The sequence below is a fragment of the Dasypus novemcinctus genome, chromosome X (assembly GCF_030445035.2).
Source record: "Dasypus novemcinctus isolate mDasNov1 chromosome X, mDasNov1.1.hap2, whole genome shotgun sequence".
NCBI lineage: Eukaryota > Metazoa > Chordata > Mammalia > Cingulata > Dasypodidae > Dasypus > Dasypus novemcinctus.
In genome coordinates, this window is record NC_080704.1 from 87,251,092 (window position 1) to 87,273,197 (window position 22,106).

Here is a 22,106-nt window from a genome sequence, read left to right on the forward strand (position 1 = left end):
AAAGAAGCTAAATATAGACTTTCCACATGATTCAGCAATATCACTACTAGGTATATAACCAGAACTGAGAGTAATGACACCAATAGAGATCTAAACCCCAATGTTCAAAGTGACATTACTCACAATTGCCAAAAGATGGAAACAGCCCAGGGGTCCATCAACTGATGAATGGATAAACAAACTGTGGTGTATATACATGATGGAATATTATATAGCTGTAAGAAGAAATGAAGTTAGAAGCATATGACAGCATGGATGGACCTGGAGGACATTTTTGTTGAGTGAAGCAATCCAGGCACAAAAGAACAAATATTGTATGATGGTGCTATTATGAACTAAATATATTGTGTAAACTTATGGAGTTAATAACTAGAATATAGGTCACCAGAAAATGGAGTGATGTTAGAGAATGTAAAGCTGAGGGTTAAACTGTGCAGAATTTGTTTTTAAAAAGGTTGTTTGTTAATCTTTGGAAATGAACAGAAAAGGTGATAGCATAACACAGTATTTGTAATAGCAGTGCTATTATATGGGTATGACAGTGGTTGAAAGGGAATGCCTAAGGTCATGTGTATTACTGGTATAAAAGCTAAAAAAATGTCATGGGACTGTATAGTATAGTGAAACTTCATGTGAAATGTGAATATGGGTAATATTGCATACATAGGATAATTTCTCTTTGAAGGAGAACAAATGTTATATATGTTTATATTATAAGATGTTATCATCAGGGAAAAATAAAACCAAAGCAAACTATGGACAGTAGTATATAGTAATATATTAATAATCTTCCAGGGAAGCAGACGTGGCTCAAGTGATAGAGCATCCATCTACCATACGGAGGTTCCAGGGTTGATCCCCAGGGCCTCCTGGTCTGTGTGGTAAGCTGGCCCACATGCACTGCTGCCGTGTGCAAGGAGTGCCGTGCAGTGCAGAGGCAACCCCGTGTAGGGGTGCCCAATGTGCAAGGAGTGAACGCCGCAAGGAGAGCCATCCCATGTTAAAAAGTGCAGCCCACCCAGAAGTGGTGCCGCACACACGGAGAGCTGACACAGCAAGATGATGCAACAAAAAGAGATGCAGTTTCCCAGTGCTGCAGGATAATGCAAGCGGACACAGAAGAACACGCAGCGAATGGACACAGAGAGCAGACAATGGGGGGAAAGGGAGAGAAATAAATAAAATAAATCTTTAAAAAAAATCTTCCAGTAACAGTTACAAAAAAAGGAAATATACTAAGGGAAAGAAACTAGGCACAAAATACCACATATTGCTTGACTCTCTCTATACAAAATATAAATACAAATAAACCAGAGAGAAAGAAACAGAATAGCAGCTATGTATGGCAGGGGAAGCATAGAGTGATTGAGAGGTGATGTGTTTTTTTCAGTGTTTTATTATTTTTATTGGATAATGAAAATCCTCTAATAATGACTGAATTTATTTACATACAACTGTGATTATACAAAATACCATTGATCGTACACTTTGGATTGATTGTATGCTTTATTAATACATCTTAATAAAATTAATTTGTTTAAAAAAATAATTGCAGAAGTTCTTTATATGTATCTTGTTAAAATGAATGGAATTATAATCTATTTTTTAAAATAATCCCAGCTCGAATAAAAAAGAATTACAAAACAATTTCTTATACTCTACAAATTGTTTCCTTTTGTCTAAAAAGCTGAAAAGCAACAATCTTTTTAGGTTATAGCATGTTATATAAATATGCCTATTTTGATCTATGGAAATAGTCATGTGAGACTAGAATATGAGTAGCACAATGATATACTGTAAAATGAGTACATTATGCTATTTGTTCAACACTTACTAATCACCCATTATGTACTTAGCACTGATTACAGGCTATTGGGTCCTGCCTTAAATTAAGATTATATTCTAAAAGGGACCGTGAAACAAGTATAAGGCTAATTCTGTCATAAGATAGAATGTGGATAATTGTATTACAGAAATATAAGCAAATCAGCATGACCATTCAAGAAAAGGGGTGACTCACACTTCATCTGACAAATCTGAAAAGTCTTCATGGATTTATCTGAAATAAGGCTTAAAGGAGAAGCAGAATTTTGAGTGGGGAGAAAGGGAACAGAAGAGAAAGAATACTTCATGTTTTTGGAAAAGAACAATGAACAAAACTGAAATATGACAGTACACAGCATTATATAATTATGGGAAAGGTGGTCTTGTATGGTTGGAGTAAAGAGTGCATGAAGTGGGAAGCAGACTTGGCCCAGTGGTTAGAGCATCCTTCTACCACATGGGAGGTCTGTGGTTCAAACCCCGGGCCTCCTTGACTCGTGTGGAGCTGGCCCACGCGCAGTGCTGATGCGCACAAGGAGTGCCGTGCCACACAGGGGTGTCCCCCACGCAGGGGAGCCCCAAGCGCAAGGAGTGTGCCCCGTAAGGAGAGCTGCCCAGCGTGAAAAAGTGCAGCCTGCCCAAGAATGGCGCCGCGCACATGGAGAGCTGACACAACAAGATGACACAACAAAAAAAGAAACACAGGTTCCCGTGCTGCTGACAACAACAGAAGCGGACAAAGAAGACAATGCACCAAATAGACACAGAGAACAGACAACTGGGGTGGGGGGGAAGGGGAGATAAATAAATAAATAAATAAATAAAAAGTGCATGAAGTGAGGAGGACTAAGGAATTCTGGCTTAAGCTATTGGCTACTATTTCCAAAATTATATTCCTCTGGAATTTGGTAAAAACACTCCATTAAGTGGTCAAATAATGTGGGAAATTCTGCACACTATAGTCCCCTATTGCAAAGATATAATGCCTATAAGCATGCTAAAGTCTCTGAGAAATCCTGTTTGTGAACAATTCTCTATGGGTTTCTCATGGTTTTGGATGTCTTCAGAGCAGAGGCATCAATTACCTTTATTTTAGACGATGTTCTCAAGGTTATATGTATAGCCTTGGAAGAGAGACTAGAGTGTTCCTCCAAAGCAAAGGGTAGGTATGCTTACCACCTATTACAGAATATTTAGGTTCTTTCTAAAATTTTTCTTCATATTTCTTTTAATTAATTCTGATTTGGGTTTTTAAAGCTTGTACTACATCCCACATAATGCAACCCACTCGCCCTCTTTGTATCACCCTGTATGAATTGAGGCTCAGGAAACAGTGCAAGAAAATGCTGAGGCTACTGCTGTTTCTGTGAGTAATAAAGTCCTCTAATTCAGATCCAGGTGTCCCATGTCTTCTGCCAGCATACATAAAACTGTGGTAGGTTAACTTGTTAGCTTATAAGTAGAGAAAAATCTCAGACCCTTCACAGTTCTTGACACCTTGAAGTAAAGAAAGTAGTTTAATTTTTGCTTAAACTTAATTTTTTCCCAAGTAATTCTTATTAATATTCTATAGAACAAACTTTAGGAAATGTTGTAGCAGGTAATATGGAGAAAGTACTACATGGAAGGTAAGTGAACCAGTTAAAAGACTACTACAGGGGAAGTGGATGTGGCTCAACTGATTGGGCGCCCATCTGCCATGTGGGAGGCCCTGGGTTCGCGTCCCAGGGCCTCCTTATGAAGGCAAGCTGGCCTGCGCCTGCAGAGAACTGACAGCCTGCACTCATGGAGAGCTGGCACAGGAAGATGACACAACAAAAAGGGAGACAAGCGGACACAGAAGAGCACGCAGTGGATGGACACAGAGAGCAAAGGGCAAGCAAAGCAGCAGGGGGCGGATACATAAATAAAAAATAAATCTTAAAAAAAACAAGGCTACTACATTAGTTCAAGTGAGAGAAGATGAAAGCCTTGGAATGGAAAGGTGGGAAGGCTATGATAGATACAGAATATGAAGACTACAAAAAAGTGTCAATAATGACATAAAACACAGGAAGGGGGAAGCAGATGTGGGTTAAGTGAATGAGCTCCCACCTACAACATGGGAGGTCCTGGGTTCAGGTCCCAGTACCTCCTGGAGAAGATGAGCAAGACAGTGAGCTGGTGCAATGGGCTGGCGCAACAAGTTGATGCAACAAGATGATGCAACAAGGAGACACAAAGAGGAAAGATAATGAGAGAGATAACAAAGAAGGGAGCTGAGGTGGCTCAAGAGACTGAGTGCCTCTCTTCCACATGGGAGGCCCCAGGTTCGGTTCCCAGTGCCTACTAAAGGGCAGACATAGAGAGCACACAGGAAATGAATACAGAGAGCAGACAGCAAGCATAAACAATGGGGGGGGGAGGATAAATAAAATACATCTTTTAAAAAAAAACACAGGAAGGTCAGGTTTCAATGAAAATGGAAAAGAGAGCAGTTTAATACAGCACATAATAAATTTTTGGATTGGCAAAACATCCACATGAAGATATAGGGCAATGAATTATACTCAGACCTTTCCTTTTATGATTTCCACAATTATTATTGAGCAAAACGTGTCTAAACATACAAGTTGGATACATTTATAAACAAAGACAAAATTGAATCTATGTTCTTGAGGAAGGGGAAAGAATTAGTAGAAAGGGTACAGTAAAAATACAGTGAGCAGGGGTAATGATTGACAGACTAAGTGGGTATGGGATCCAGGGCTCAGGAAAAGGGTTTCACTTTGAAAAAGATGGATCTTTTTCACTAAGACAAGATGAAAAGGGATATAGACAGGTACCTGGTTCTATTAAGGACTTCAAACTAACCATAGTAATACATAATAGTGATATAAGGGTGGTATTCATATATGATAAAAGAAGTTACTTGACATATACTATCCCAATTTCCATTTTCCAACAAGCTAGTATTGACCACTACATTTCATTGTTAGCTCGTGTTCAGCTTTCTATTCCATATCTTGCATAAGACCAGTTCTATTTAACTTTTTGCGACAATTTAAAAAAAACATATTCCACATGTATCCACACTTTACCTGTTCCTACCTAATAGAATAAACCAAAGATCTTACCATCTGAAATACATCAGAGCCTTCATCAAAATCCACCATAGCAAAAAATATCCTGTTGGTAAACGCACTGGAGTATCGCCAGGAGTTTGCCAGGATCTGGAATTCTTCATCAGCTTGCCTGGATATCATATTTGTGAAGAGAACATATGAAGCAATTTTTAAAAGCAATCTAGTTTATCAGCAATAAAACAGGTCCAAACAAGCACTAACAAAGGTTTTCCACTGGGAGAAAAAAGACAAGCAAGTCAGGTTCTGCTAACAGGGGTAGGACAAATCTTGGAAAACCACTATTTTGGCATATGAGAAAGCTTACCCCAAATGATGGGGATGTCACCAGAAAGTAGTAATTGCCTGACTCTGCTTCATTCTTTGTGCCTGTAGCTCATCCCAACACTATTTCAATGGTCATTGGAAATTTCCACCTAATTGTCTCTACAATAATCTTTAATATCCTAAATTACTTCTAAGAGTTTAAAGAGAAGAAAGCATTTTCCCTGCAGATAGTAGAACTAGAGTAGTAATCAATTTTAAAAATCTAAAGTACAAATTTAACTTAAAAATAAAAATATAATCAGATGAATTATTAGAGGAAAGATAAGAGGAGTCTAGGGCATTCATTTTAATAGAAACCTCAAGTTATCTTTGACTTTTATTTCCCATACACTTTGTTCCCAACATCTGTCAGTTCCTGATTTGTTATTTTCACTGCCATCATCCAAAGTCAGATCCTTAATGTCTAATATGAGGATATTAAAATACTGACTCTAGCCCCCCCAGTCCATTTTTATACTACAATATATATATCATTCTTCCTAAATTACTATTACCTGAAATCCTTTCTTTCCTTGGAAACTACTGTCTCCAAATTCTTTCACAAATTATTCAAGGTTTTTTATCATCTAGTTCCAAATAATGTCTCTATATTTTATCTGCCCTTATCATTAATCAATCTGAAACAGGATTCCTTAATTCCAGCACCTTATTTACTCCTATCTCTCTGTACCTTTATGCACATCGTTGTTTTTCAGAATATCAGCCTCTATCTAAATCTGATCCTTATGTCTAGGCCTAGAACAAGTTCTATCTCCTCCATTAGGCCAACTCTGACCATTCCTGTTAATGTCGTTCTGAAGTTTTACAGTACTTGCTATTTATGTAGGTCATTTGATTCTTAAACATACATTGCTTTATATTGCCAGCTAAATTTTCATGTGTGTAATTTATTTCCCTAATCAGATTATAAGGGTAGGGTATATTTCTTATACTTCTCATCCCAACAGTATCAAATATATAGTATTATACAGATCACTATTGCTTAATTTTTATTCACTGAATGCATTTAGGAAAATGTGAGCTAATTGAAATTTTGTCTTGTAGAAAGTAAGATACCAGTAAAAACTTAGGTTAGCAAGAATTCCACTAGTTTGCATTTAATACAAATACAAAGTACATTTATGTAGGAGTTTCTTTATTCCTTGACATTTTTGTATACTCTTGACTACTAGTGAGAGAAACAACTGAACTAGGAGTAAAATCTAGATTTTAAGTTTATTCATAGTTAATACATTCTATTCTTTTCCTTCTTCTACTTACTTTTAATTTGTATTCAGCATACCCCTCCCCTCCAAAAAAAAAAAGAACATTCTGGAACCAAATATCTTAATTATACCCTAACTCCTGGGAGAAAATCCTTTAAGAAAAATTAGAAGGCTTTGGATAAGATAGCACATTTATTCTGAAAGAAGGCTGTCTATTCCTTCACATGATCCAGGTTGTCAAAATTCGGAGCGCTTCTAAGTTCTAACTAAATTGGTTCTTAACAGGGAGGCTATGTCATTTCATTTACAATGAATTCTAAGATCAGACATAGTGATCTAAAAATGAAAGTAAAGGGAAACGGATTTTGGCCCAGTGGTTAGGGCATCCGTCTACCACATGGGAGGTCCGCGGTTCAAACCCCGGGCCTCCTTGACCCGTGTGGAGCCGGCCCATGCGCAGTGCTGATGCGCGCAAGGAGTGCCCTGCCATGGCAGGGGTGTCCCCCGCGTAGGGAAGCCCCACGCACAAGGAGTGCACCCGTAAGGAGAGCCGCCCAGCGCGAAAGAAAGTGCAGCCTGCCGAGGAATGGCACCGCCCACACTTCCCGTGCCGCTGACGACAACAGAAGTGGACATAAGAAACAAGACGCAGCAAAAAGACACAGAAAACAGACAACCGGGGGAGGGGAGGGGAATTAAATAAATAAAAAATAAATCTTAAAAAAAAATAAATTAAAGTAAAAAACACTAAAAAGAGACAACCAACAAGATGGTGGCATAATAAGGAGCTCCTAGAGTCAGCACATGCTACAGGGCAGTGAGTAATCATCCAGATATCTAAAGTAGCTGTTTGGCGGCTCCAGGAGACCAGAAGAGCATCTGGCAACATCCTTGAAAGAATGGAAGGAGGAAACTGGCCATCTGCAGAGAACATGTGTAAGTAGAACACTCTACGCCAAGGAGGCCAATGCCCATCCTCCACTGGTGGAACAAGCAGCCTTGGGAACCATTCTGTGGCTGGAATTGGAAGCTCCAGTCCCAAAAATGGGGGAGCAAGAAATGGCTGGGCACCAACTTCAGCTGCTGATTAGTGAATTCAGCTGTCTAAAGTATAATGCTAAGAACAGCTCAAGTTTGGGCTTGTCCAAGTAGCCATCATTTTAACTTCACCCCCAGCATGAGTGGAAGAGGGGCAGACTGAAAATCAAGTGCTGGTAGGGACAGGCTTGTTTCCATACAGATGAGATTGCAGCTCTAGCCTAAGCCCTGTACTACTTCTAGCAGGGAGGAAGCTGGGGAGATCTGCAACAGCCTCTCCGGAAAAATACAGGCCATGCCCGGAGGCTCATGATCATCCTATTCTGACAGCACAAGCCGCCTCAGGAGCTATTCTGTGGCTGGTATTGGAAGCTCCATTTCCAAAAAACAGGGAAGGAAGAGAAGGTTGGTCACAGATTTCAGGTACTGATTAGTAAATTAAGATGGCTAAAATATAACCCTAAGAAATGCTAAAGTTTGTAACTGTCCAAGTCAGGAAAAGGCCAGTGCCGCCATTTTGACTCTGTCCTGGCATGAGGAGAAGTCAGGCTGATCGAAAAATCATAGTGACAGTATGGACCAGCTTCTTTCCACCAAGACTGGACTGCAGCCCTAGCCTAGGCTTCATCCCAAACTACGGCAGGGAGAAAGCTGGTAGGACCGGCACCAGCCTCTCCAGGTAACTGCAGGTACATTTGGCTGGCACAGATTGAATAGTCAGAAGTCTACCAGGGCAACTATGGTCATTTTGGACAAGGAGGGCTTAGACTGCTGCCCACACATGCAGCTCTATCCCTGCCCCAGGCAGGGGAGAAAGAGGTGCGAAGCTTCAAAAGTCTTGCTGGGCAACTACAGACTAGGTCTTCACAACTTGGACTATAATGCACAGCTTTGGCTCTCTCACTACCACTGGCAAAGGAGAAAGTTGGGAGAAGTATCATTAGTCCCTGGGGCAATGTGGGCAACTTGAGCCTCCACAAGTTACATAGCAACTACGTCCTTGGCTCTTACTACATAGCCAGCAAGGGAGAAAGGGCTAGAAAGCCCTAACTAAAGAGAGAAATTGCACCCAGAATAAACACTTCTAGTAAGCCAGATGCCAAGACCCAACAAAAAATTACAATCCATACCAAGGAATGGGAACATATGATCCAGTTAATGGAACATGATAAGTGTCCAGATGACATAAAGGAGTTGAGAGAACTAATGATAGATGTTCAAACAAATCTCCTTAATAAATTTAATGAGATGACTCAACAGATTAGGATATTAAGAAGACATTGGATACATAAAAAGCCCTGAGAAATCTACAACAAAGCTTCTAGAACATATAAATGAGTTCAGTAAAGTCGCAGGTTATAAGACCAATATGTAAAAATTAGTAGCATTTCTGTACACCAATAATGAACAATCCAATGAGGAAATTTAGAAAATAAAACATTTACAATAGTAAATTAAAAAATCAAATACCTAGGAATAAATTTAACTAAAGATGTAAAACACTGAATACACATAAAACTATACAACACTGTTAAAGGAAGTCAAAGAAAACTTAAATAAATGGAAGAATATTCCCTGTTCATGGATATGAAAACTAGATATCATTAAGATGTCTATCCTACAGAAACTGATATACAGATTTAATGCAAGCCCAATAAAAATCAACACAGCATTTTTTAATGAACTGGAAAAACTAACTATGAAATTTATTTGGAAGGGAAAGAAGCTCTGAATAACTAAAGGCATATTGAAAAAAAAAATGAAACTGGAGTAGTCACACTACCATACTTCAAAACATACTACAAAGTATAGTGCTCAGAACAGCATGGTATTGGCAAAAGGATAGACACACTGACCAATGGAACTGAATTGAGAGTTCGGATATAGATCCTTGCATATACAGTCATCTGATATTTGACAAGGTCACAAAGTCCACTCAACTGGGAGGGAATGGCCTCTTCAATAAATGGTACTTGGAGAACTGGATATCCATATACAAAAGAATGAGAGAGGATTACCATCCCACACCGCATACAAAAATCAACTCAAGATGGATCAAAGATCTAAATATAAGAGCCAAGACCATAAAGACCTTGGAAGACAATGTAGGGAAGCATCTACAGGACCGTGTAATAGGAAATGGCTTCATGAACTTCACACCCAAAGCATGAGTGGTGAAAGAAAAAATAGATAAATGAGACCTCCTCAAAATTAAAGCCTTTTGCACCTCAAAGGACTTTGTCAAGAAAGTGAAAAGACAACTCACCCAATGGAAGAAAATATTTGGTAACCATATATTTGATAGGAGCCTAATATCCAACATACATTAAGAAATCCTATATTTTGAAAATAAAAAGTAAAAAAAGCCATTGAAAAAATGAGCAAGAGATTTGAACAGATACTTCTCCAAAGAAGAAATACAAATGGCTAAAAAGCACATGAAAAGATGCTCAGCATCACTAGCTATTAGGAAAATGCAAGTCAAAACTACAGTGAGATATTATCTTATACCCATTAGACTGGCAGCTATTAAAAACACAGAGGACTACAAGTGTTGGAGAGGATGCGAGGAATAGGAACCCTCGTCCACTGCTGGTGGGAATGCAGAAGGATCCAGCTATTCTGGAGGACAGTTTGGTGGTTTCTCAAAAAACTAGCTATAGATTTACCACATGACCCAGCAATTCCACTGCTGGGTATATACCCAGAAGAATTGAAAACAAGGGCATGAACTGATATATGCACACCAATGTTCATAGTGGCATTATTCACTATTGCCAAAAGATGGAATCAACCCAAATGTCCATCAACAGATGAATGGATAAACAAAATATGGTATATATTCAATGGAATACTATTCAGCTGTAAGAAGGAATACAGTACTAACACATGGGATAACATGGATGCATCTTGAGGACCTTATGTTGAGTGAAGCAAGCCAGGCATTGAAGGACAAATAGTACACGACCTCTCTGATACGAATTAAGCAAATCAAGCTGTCTCAGAGAGCTAGAGACTGGATGATATGCTTACAGAAGCAAGCCAGGCATTGAAGGACAAATAGTACACGAACTCTTTGATACGAATTAAGCAAATCAAGCTATCTCAGAGAGCTAGAGACTGGAAGATATGCTTATAGGAAATGGGGGGAGAGGAAGATTGTGGGCTGATACCTACAAGGGCGAAATCTATGATAAAGTAGAGACAATAAAAAATCAATCAATCAAAAGAAGACATTGGCTGAGCACAAAGAAGAATATGAAAACATACAAAAAAAAAGCAGATCTTACAGGAATAAAAGATGCAATTGAATTTGGCAATATATTAGGCTTCATTTTTGAAAAATTTTTGGATCACAAAGGTAATCAACTATGGCAGGGGAGGAGCACTGCTGTGGGGTGTCATTAATTGGGGTTGCATGGCTGGGAGGGAGTTCTATATAGGGTATATAGATACGTTCAGATGTTTGTTGGGTATTGTCATAGTGGATAGAGTTACACATGACAACTGAGGGAGTGCTGAGTTCCCATCTGCGTAAACTGTGTCTCATTTCCCAATGGAACAGCAACAATCCCCTAAGTGTAAGGGCAAAGACCAGTGAAGAAATGCCATGAATGATGGGCCCTTGATACTCATGACTATGCTTATGAGACTGTGTGCTTGAAATATCAATTAGGCCTAGAGATACAGGGTGCGTAAGAGTTACCTCCCGAGAACCTCCATGTTGCTCAAATCTGGCCGCTCTCTAAGACAAACTCAGCATGTAAATGCATTACCTTCCCCCCAGCGTGGGCCTTGATTGCCAGGGATGAGCCTCACTGGCGCTGAGGGATTACTACCATCACCACTGGTGATACAACTAGAAAAAGACCTTGAATAAAAGGAGGAAATGGTAAAGACAAATGAGTTTATATGGCTAAGAGATGTCAAAATGAGTCGGGAAGTCATCAGAGGGGTCACACTTATGCATGTCTCAGGAGGACCCCAGAGACAGCCAAAGTAGATAGAACCCCAGGTACTGGTGCTCCTGAGGGCTAGAGACACACAGGTTCTACAGTCATGACAGATGGCTCTGGAGTTCATTGCATTGCCAGTGGGTCCTACTTCGGAATTTGTGCTCCTGAGTGTGATGGAGTTGGACTCAGATGTGACCTCTCTTTACATGCCTCTTCTGTCACTTTTACTGAACCCATGATTGGTGCTTGGGTTTATGTATGCTCAGGGGACTTGAATCTCTGGACTGTCTATGTGCCACTTGGACCCTGAGCCTCAGCAGTGTTGTAACACCTACTCTCTGGGTCCTTGAATTTACCCAGGTCAGCTGACAGGGAGGTGAGAATGGTCAACCACCACAAAAGGTAAACCAGAGTTTCTACAACTGCAAGCAGGAGAACTGCATCCATCAGGCATGTGGACCTAAGCCCTTTCTCGATTTAGAGGTGGAGTGGACATCACCATCTCAGGGTCCACAGGATGGAGGAATATAATATGGATTGGAGTGGACCTGCTGGTATTCTGCTATAGAACTATTGTGATTCTAGCCATGGAAGAAATTGTACCATTGATATGAGGATGGTGGTCATGGAAGTGGCTGAGGGCAGGGAGAGGTAGGAAGATGTGTGATATGGGGCATTTTCGGGTTTTGGCATTGTCTTGGATGACACTGCAGGGACAGATGCAGGACACTGTATATCCTGCACTATCATACCCACTGGATGGTCTGGGGGAGGTGTGAACTACAATGTAAACTATGGTTCATGCAGTGTGGCAGGATGTAGTCACCAAATGCCATGAATGTGCCTTACTTATGAAGAGAATGTTGATGTGGGAGAAGCGTGGGTGGGGTGGGGTATGAGGTAAATGGAAACTTGTTATGTTTTTTAATGTAATGTTTTATATGATCTAGTTATCTTTGAAAAAGAAGACAACAAAAATACATTGGAATCATATAACAGCAGACTGTAGGAGGCAGAAGAAAGGACTGGTGAACTTGAAGACATGGCTTCCAAAAGGTGAACGTAGAGGACAACAGCAAGATGGTGGTGGAATAAGGAGCTCCTAGAGTCAGCTCCTGCTACAGGACAGTTAGTAAACACCCAGAGCTATCTGGAGCTAGATAAAGCACCTGTTTGGGGGCTCCAGGAGACCTGAAGAGCATCCTGCCACATCCTTGAAGGAAGAGGGAGATAGCCCATCTGCAGAGAATATTCATAGGTAGAACACTCCGCACCATGGAGGCCAGCGCCAATCCTCTAATGGAGGCACAAGCTACCTTTGGAGCTGTTCTGTGGCTGGAATTGAATGCTCCACTTCCCAAAAACAGGGAAGGAAGAGACAGTTGGACACCAACTTCAGGTACTGATGAGGAAATTCAGTGGGCTACATATAATCCTAAGAACAGCTAAAGTTTGAGCCTGACCAAGTCAGAAAGAGGCCAGTAGTTGCCATCTTAACTCTGCGCCTTATAAGAGGGGAAGGGGGGTGGACTGAAAATCATAGTGCTGGTAGGGGCTGGATTCTTTCCATCCAGATCAGATTGCAGGTCTAGCCTAAGCCCCAGTCCCACCTCTGGGAGGGAGGAAGCTGGGGGGGACCTACGCCAGCCTCTCTTGGAAATTACCAGCCAAGCCGCAGACCAGTGATTGTCATATTTTGTCAGCACGAGCTGCCCCAAGAGCTATTCTGTGGCTGGAATTGGAAGCTTCATTTCCCAAAAACAGGGGCAAAGGAGATTGTTGTCCATCAATTTTGGATACTGATTAGTAGACTTGGCTGGCTAAGGTATAACCCTAGGAACAGCTAGGATTATACCTTCCCCCAGCCTGAGGGGACTCTAGGACCGAAAATCAGTGATGATAGGAACCAGTTTCTTTCACCCAGATCACTCTGCAGCCCTAGCATAGGCTTCATCCCCACCTCTGGCAGGGCAGATGCTAGTTGGCCCTGCACCAGCCTATCCTGTTAACTTCAGGTACCTTTAGCTGGCACAGACTGAATAATCAGAAGTCTACCAGGGCAACTGCGGTCATCTTGGACCCATACTGCATAGATTGCTGCCCACATCTACAGCTCCATCCCTGCCCCAGGCAGTGGAGAAAGGGGTGTGAAGCCTCATAAGTCTCTCTGGGCACTACAGTCTAGGCCTGCAGGACTTGGATTATTCCACACAGCTGTGACTTTGTCCTACTCCTGGTAAAGGATAATGTTGGGAGATGGGAATGTGGAGAAGCATGGGAATAACACAACTGGAGTGACCTATGTACTGTGGTTAGCAGTAATAATGTAATATGCTTGCATCTGTGCCAAAGATTTACTGTGTTGATAATGAGGCAGTAAGGAGAATGCATGCCAAATGTACACTGTGGATGTGGTAACAATCAGATGATATTATTTTATCTGTAACAATATTACACCACAGTGTGGAGTGTTGCTAGAGGGATGTTGTTTGGGAATTCTGAATATGTGCATGATTGTTTCATAATTTTACAACTTCTATCATAAAAAATATATTTATAAAACTGGGAAGAGGATTTGGCTCAACAGATAGAGCATCTACCTACCACATGGGAGGTCCAGAGTTCAAACCCGGGGCCTCCTGACCCGTGTGGTGAAGCTGGCCCATGTTCAGTGCCAATGTGCGCAAGGAGTGCCGTGCCACGCAGGCGTAGGGGAGCCCCACGCACAAGGAGTGCACCCTGTGAGGAGAGCTGCCTCGCACGAAAAAAGTGCAGCCTGCCCAGGACAGGCGCCACACACACAGAGAGCTGACACAGCAAGATGACGCAACAGAAAGTGACACAGATTCCCAGTGCCGCTGACAAGAATACAAGCGGACACAGAAGAACACACAGTGAATGGACAGAGAGCAGAACTGGGGGGTGGGGGGGAAGAGGAAAGAAATAAATGAAAAAATAAATCTTTAAAAAATAATAATAATAATAGGGTGGGTTAGGGGAAAATACACCAAATGCAAAATAAGGACTGTAATTAGTAGTAAGATTTTGACAATATCCTTTCATAATCTGTAACCAATGTCTCACACCAATGCAAGGTGTTGGTGGAGGGCTGATGTATGGGACCCCTGTATAATGTTATGCATGTTTGCTTTGTAAGTTCACAACTTTTACTATACACTTATTGTTTATTTATGTTCATATATAAATAATATAAAGATAATAATAGGGTGGTCTGGGGGAAAATACTTTGGTTAGTAGTAATATTTTGACAATGCTCTTTAATCATTAGGTTAAAATGTTTAACAACAATGCAAGGTATTGGTGGTAGGGTGAGTTATGAGAGTCCTGTATGATGCTATGTATGCTTGTTTTGTAAGTTCACAGCTATTACTATATACTTATTGTTTATGTATGTTTATGTGTGAGTGATATACTTCAATCAATGTTTAAAAAGCAAACATAGAAAAGAGCACATGAGTAAAGAATGAAAAAATTGAAAAAAGTTTCAGGGAAATAAATGACAGCAAGAGATGTGCAAACATACATGTCATGGGGGTCCCAGAGGAGGAGAAGGGAAAAGGGGAAGAAGGAATATCTGAAGAAATAATATTAGAAAATTCCCCAAACCTATTGAAGGACATAGGTATCTGTGTCCAAGAAGCACAACATACTCCCATCCAAATAAAACTGAATAGACCAACTCCGAGACACATACTAATCAGAATTTCAAATGCCCAAGACAAAGAGAGAATTCTGAGAGTAGCAGGAGAGATAAGCAATGCATCACATAAAAGGGATACCCAATAAGATTAAATGCCAATTTCTCATCAGAAATCATGGAGGCAAGAAGATGGTGGTATGATATATTTAAGATACTGCAAGAGAAAAACTTCCAGCCAAGAATATTATATCTGGCAAGATTGTCTTTTGAAAATAAGGGCAAATTTAGATTATTCACAGATAAATAGAAACTGAGAGAGTTTATACTATAGTCAGAAAAGAAAAGACAGGAGAGAGGCTTGGAAGAGAATCTAGAAATGAAGAGTATTATCAGTATAAGTAACAAAGTGTCAAAAGAATGAAGAAAATAAAATACTACAGACAAAATCAAAGGTCAAAATGGGTGAAATAAGTACTGCATCTATATTAACACTGAATGTTAATGGATTAAACTCCCCAATCAAAAGCACAGACTGGCTGAATGATTAAGAAAATATGAGCCATCTATATGCTTTCTGCAAGAGACTCGCCTTATACCCAAGGATACCAATAGATGGAAAGTGAAAGGCTGGAAAAAGATATTCCATGTAGGTATTAAAAAAAAGCAAGAGTAGCTGTACTTACATCAGATGAAACAGACTTTAAAAGACACTAGTTTCCCTAAAATATAAATATATATATTATTTGCAAGCATCTGAAATCAACTGTGGCAAATTTAGCGGAAAACAATTTTGATAAAAGAATATATGGTAACTCACTGGGTGTGATGGTTAGACTAATGTGTCAGCTCGGCCAGGTAATTGTGCCCAGTTGTTTGATCAAGTAAGCACTGGGCTAACTGTAATACAAGGACATTTATGGACTTTAGTCACCAGTGAGTTTATTGCACACTTGGCTGATTACATCGATACTCAACCAAGAAGATTGCCATCAGCAATGAGTGGCTTTTTATTGAATCAGTTGAACTCCTTAAAAGGGGAAATGATTTCAGCATTGGAGATACTTTTCCAGCTTGACTTCACAATCAGTGTCTCCTGGAAACTCACCAAGGACCTTCATCGGAGCCTTTGGTTTGCAGCCTGCCTGTGGAAAATGGACTTGTACATCCCTAAAGTAACATGAGAGAATTTTATAAAATCTCATACTTAAAAAAAAAAGACAATACTAACGAGCAATCAGAGGAGGAATTAAGGGAAAAAAATCCATCTACAATAGTGACTAAAATAATCAAATATTTAAGAATAAACTTACCAAAGAATGTAAAACCCTTATATTCAGAAAACTACAATCCCTTGTTGAAAGAAATCATAAAAGATCTAAATAATTGAAAGAACATTCCATGCTTATGGATTGGAAGACTAAATATTAAGCTGTCTAGTCTACACAAATTGATATACAGAGTCAATGTAACCCTGATAAAAATTCAACCTGCATTTTAAAAATAAATGAGAAACATAATTATCAATTTTTTTTGGAAGGGTAAGAGGTCCTGAATAGCCAGAATCATCTTAAAAAGGAAAAGTGGGGAAGTGGATGTGGCTCAAACAATTGAGCTCCTGCCTATCACATGGGAGGTACCCGGGTTGCTTCCCAGTTCCTCCTGAAGAAGACAGAGAGCTGTTGTGACAGGCAGACGCAGGAAGCTGACACAACAAGAGACACAAGAAATAAAACATAACGAGAGACACAACAAAGTAGGGAGCAGTGGTTCCTGGTACCTCCTAAAGTGGATGAGCGAGACAGCAAGCTGACAAGACAGGCAAGTGCAGCAAACTGATGCAACAAAATGACGAACCAGAAGAAAATCAAAATGAGAGACACGACAAGGCAGGAACAGATGTGGCTCAAGTGATTAGGTGCCTCCCTTCATATCAGCTCCTGGGTTCAGTTCCAGTGCTTCCTAAAGAAACAAGGAAGATGGACACAGCAAACAATGAGGGCGTGGGGAGAAACAAATAAAATAAATCTTTGGAAATAAAAAAGGAAAAGCAAAGTTGGAGGGCTCTATCTTCTGTCTTTAAATCAGTACCTAGCTACCGTGGTAAAAACAGCATGGTACTGGCATAAAGACACATAGACCAATGAAACCGAATTGATGGCTCAGAAACAGACCCTCACATCTATGGTAAAGTGATTTTTGACAAGCCTGTCAAATCCACCAAGCTCGGGCAGAACAGTCCATTCCACAAATGGTGCTGGGAGAACTGGATATCCATAGCCAAAAGAAAGAAGAAGGACCCCTATCTCATACCTTATACAAAAATTAACTCAAAGTGGATAAAAAAACTAAATATAAAGCAAGAACCATAAAGCTTCTTGAAGAAAACGTAGGAAAGTAACTTCAAGACCTGGTAGTAGGCACCTCATAATCTCCCCTGCAAAGAAGCGGATGAGTAGGGTTGGAGTCCTGCTGGACTGGGCTGTTTCGGGTGTTTGCAGGGCAGGAGGTGATTTGGTGGGACGGTGACAGAGGAGATTCTTGCAAGTGGTAGAATTTTGGATCTCTTGTATGGAGGTAGGAAATTGTGGAAGGGACCCTTCCCCCCAGGGCTGGCAGCCCAGCTGCGGTGATTCCTGAAGGCTTTGATGTGATGGGGAGTTCCCAAGCCCTGAGCTGGCTGTTTCAGGGGCTTGCAGGGTGGGTGTTGTCTGGATGTCGATTTGGTGAGACAGTGACGGAGGAGATTCTTGCAAGAGGTGGAATTTTGGGTTTCTGACTCGGAGGTCAGAAGTCGTGGGTGGAGCCCCTACCCCTAGGGCTGGCGGCCTGGCCGCAGCAATCCCTGGGATCTTTGTTGTGCTGCGGCGCTCCCAAAACCTGAATGGGCTGTTTTGGGGGCTAGCAGGGCAGGAGGTGTCCAGATGTCGATTTCGTGAGACAGTGACAGAAGAGATTCTTGTGAGAGGTGGAATTTTGGGTTTCTGACACAGAAGTCAGAAATTGTGGGCGGGACCCCTCCTCCTAGGGCTGGAGGCCCTGCTGCCACGATCCCTGAAGGCTTTGTTGTGCTGTGGTGCTCCCAGGCCCTGTGTTAACTGGATGTGTGGTTCCCAGGTCTGTGTCCCCTAAACCCTGGTGGCCCACGCTCCAGAGACTCACACACCTTGATTCTGCAATATCACAGACTTCCCATCCCCTAATCTACTGTGCCCTCAGCATTTGTGGATTTTTTATTTCTCTCTCCTTGAACTTGGAGGAGTGTACCACCTGACATGGGGAGAGTCTAGGAAGAAAGGAGAGGTGAATCTGCTGAGAAAGCCCAATTTACCTAAATGTCCTGGGATAGGAAACCTGGTCTGGGATAAGGTGGAGTCAGAAAATCAATTAGACCTCTCCTAGCACACCTAAGGGGGAGGGACTGTAGGGGGTGCTATCCAAGCTTCCAGTAGCATATTTGGGGTTTCTGGTGAGGTGTAGGTGATCTCATACTGGAAATAAAGAATCATAGTCTTCTGTGTTTAGTTGGTTCCACAAGGACCTACTTGAATCTCCTACTGGACCTCTCAGGCAGCTTTCCTGCTGCCCTGGGAGAGAGAGAAGTGAGGAAAGGAGAAAGGGAGAAGGTGAAATCCCTAAGTGTATTATTTAACTGCAAAGAGGATTCCTAGCTTGAAACCTTGGTTCTTATTTTTTTGTCTTGGTCGCTAATATTGCATTGTCTCCTGGTCTTTTCTCCCATTTTATCCCCCAACGTCCTTTTTCATTTATTTAGTTTTTTTTTCTCTTTTTCTTTTTCTTGCTTGTTTCTCCTCTTTTATTTGCCCCCCCCCCTTTTCTCTTCTCTTTGTTTTCTCTTCTCTCTTTTTCTATTTTATTTTATTCTCTTTATATAATAGTTGCTGCAGGGAACACTTCACACTTGCTGTGTTTCCTCATCCTCCATTTCCTCTTTTCTGTGTGTATTGATTTTGGCCACCTACACTATCCCCTTTCCCCCACATCTTTCTATCTTCCATCATCTACTGTTTCTCTTACATTCCACCTCCATATCTTTGGCCCCCAAATTCTCTGACTTTATTTCTAATGCCTTTGTTCTGTTTTCTGTCTTTTATCCACTCTTGATATTATTGTCTTTCTTTTCTCTTTCCCTCTCTCATGAAAACACTGGCCTTTTAATTCATACTATATTTCTCCCCATATTCAGTTGATTGTCTCATTATAGGTACTCTACTTACTGCTATAACTCTACACAACTTACATGAGTCTAATATAAACCCTCCTAGAGCTCACATTGTTGCTCTATTAACACTTATTACCAATACTATTTTATACATCTTCTTTTCTTACTCATTTTGATTTCCCTGGCCCTAATATTTTCCTTCAAAGTGAAGTTAGCCAACAACAAGAAAATATAGTAAGAAGAACAAAGAGACAAAGAGAAGACATAACACTTACACACAAACAACAACTAATTAATCGCCAAGACTAGACAAAGAAGCTAAGGAACTGATTAAACCTGTCAAGATAAAATGATGAGCAGAAAGCAACAAAAAACTACAAACCAAATCAATAATCAGGAAAACATGGCCAAATCCTATGAACAAACTAAAAACCAGGAAGGGGAGCAGAACATCGGATGAGTAATTAAAGATCTCAAAACATATATTAGAGACCAACTTAAGTAAAGGAAGAGATTAACAATATGAAGAAAACACTTGGAGAGGAAATTGCAGACATACGCAAAAAGATAACAGATATGATGGGGATGAACACCACAGTTCAAGAAATCAAAAATACACTCTCAGCAAATAGCAGCAGATTAGAAGAGGCAGAGGAGAGAATTAGTGACGTGGAAGACAATGCATCTGAAATCAAACAGATAGTAGAACTGATGGATAAAAAGATAGAAAAAATCCAGATGGGACTTAGGGACCTTAATGACAATGCAAAACGTGCAAACATATGCATTCTAGGATCCCAGGAGGAGAAAAGAGGGGGAAAGGGGACAGAAGGGGTGTTGGAGGAAACAATGGCTGAAAACTTCCCAAATCTACTGAGAGAGATGGATGTATAAGTCCTGGTGCACAATGTACCCCAAACACCATAAATCCCAACTGGCCCACCCCAAGACATATATTTGTCAAATTATCCAATGCTCAAGACAAAGACAAAATTTTAAAAGCAGCAAGAGAAAAGAGAACCATCACATACAAGGGAGGCTCCATAAGATTAACTATTAGTTTCTCATCTGAAACCATGGAGGCAAGAAGGCAGTGGTATGATATAGTCAAGGTACTAAAAGAAAAAAATTTCCAACGAAGAATACTCTACCCAGCTAAATTAGCATTCAAAAATGATGGAGAGTTCAAAATATTCACAGATAAACAGAAACAAAGAGAATATGCCAACAAGCACCCTGCCCTTCAAGACATATTAAAGGGAGTTCTGCAGGAAGAAAGAAAGAAACAGGAGAGGCAGAGTTGGAGGAGAGTGTAAGAAAACAAAAAAGACAAAAAGACAAGGAAAAAACAAACAAAATATGACAAACACAAGTCCAAACAAAATATGGCTAATATAAATAATTCCTTGAAAGTAATAACACTGAATATCAATGGATTAAACTCACCTGTCAAAAGATTCAGATTGGAAGATTGGATAAGGAAATATGACCCATCTATATGCTGTCTACAAGAAACATATCTTAGACCTAGGGATTCATGGAGGTTGAAAGTGAATGGCTAGAAAACAATCGTATGAGCAAACAATAACCCAAAAAGGCAGAAGTAGCTATATTAATATCAAAGTACACTTAAAATGCAAAACAATTGTGAGAGACAAAGATGGATACTACATATTAGTGAAAGGGATAATCTTTCAAGAAGAACGAACAATCATAAATATTTATACTCCTACCAAGGGCGCCTCCAAATACATGAGGCAAACACTGGAAAAACTAAGTGAAAGAATAGATGCCTCTACAATTGCAGTGGGAGACTTTAACACACCACTATCAACTTTGGACAGAACATCTCAAAAGAGAATCAATAAAGAAACAAAAACTTTGAACAGTATATTAGAGGAGCTGGATCTAATAGACATAAACAGCTGGATCTAATAGACATAATTACACCTGAATACGGCAGGATATACAATTTTCTCAACTGCACTTGGATCATTTTCCAAGATAGACCATATGTTAGGCCACAGAGAAAGGCTCAGTGAATTCAGAAAGATCAAAATCATACAGAATAATATCTCTGACCACAGTGGAGTGAACTGGAAATCTGCAAGGGCCAGAGGGCCAGATTTCACACCAAGATATGGAAATTAAACAGCACACTCTTAGAAAAACAGTGGGTCAAAGAGGAAATCTCAAAAGAAATTAATAACTACCTTGAAACTAATGAAAATCATAACACAACATACCAAAACTTATGGGATGCAGCAAAAGAAGTACTGAGAGGGTAATTTATAGCCATAAATTCATACATCAAAAAGAAAGAGCAAAAATTGAAGAACTAACTGTACATTTGGAGGAACTAGTAAAAAAACAACAAAGTAACCCCACAGAAAGAAGAAAGAAAGAAATAACAAAGATAAGAGCAGAACTAAATGAAATAGAAAATAAGAAAGCACTTGAAAAGATAAACAAAACCAAGAGCTGGTTCTTGGAGAAGACCAGTAAAATTGACAGATCCTTGGCTAGACTAACAAAGAGAAAAGGAGAGAAGATCCAAATACACAAAATAAGAAATGAGAAAGGAGATATCAGCACTGACCCCACAGAAATAAAGACTATCATAAGAGGATACTTTGAAAACTATATTCCAACAAAAATGACAATTCAGAGGAAATGGACAAATTCCTAAAAACACATAAGCAGCCTATATTGATGAAAGAAGAATTTGATGATCTCAACAAACCAATCACAAGTAAAGAGATGGAATCAGTCATTAAAGACCTCCCAACCAGG

General features: G+C 40.2%; 1 protein-coding gene across 1 annotated transcript in view; it reads right to left on the reverse strand.

Moving 5' to 3' along the window:
* MAGT1 (magnesium transporter 1) overlaps nt 1-22,106 on the reverse strand; it is a 113,527-nt gene that overhangs the window by 50,829 nt on the left and 40,592 nt on the right. The window contains exon 3 of the mRNA XM_004481095.5: nt 4,941-5,058. Within this exon, the coding sequence (XP_004481152.1) occupies nt 4,941-5,058 (118 nt within the window). The remainder of the gene's footprint in view (nt 1-4,940; nt 5,059-22,106) is intronic.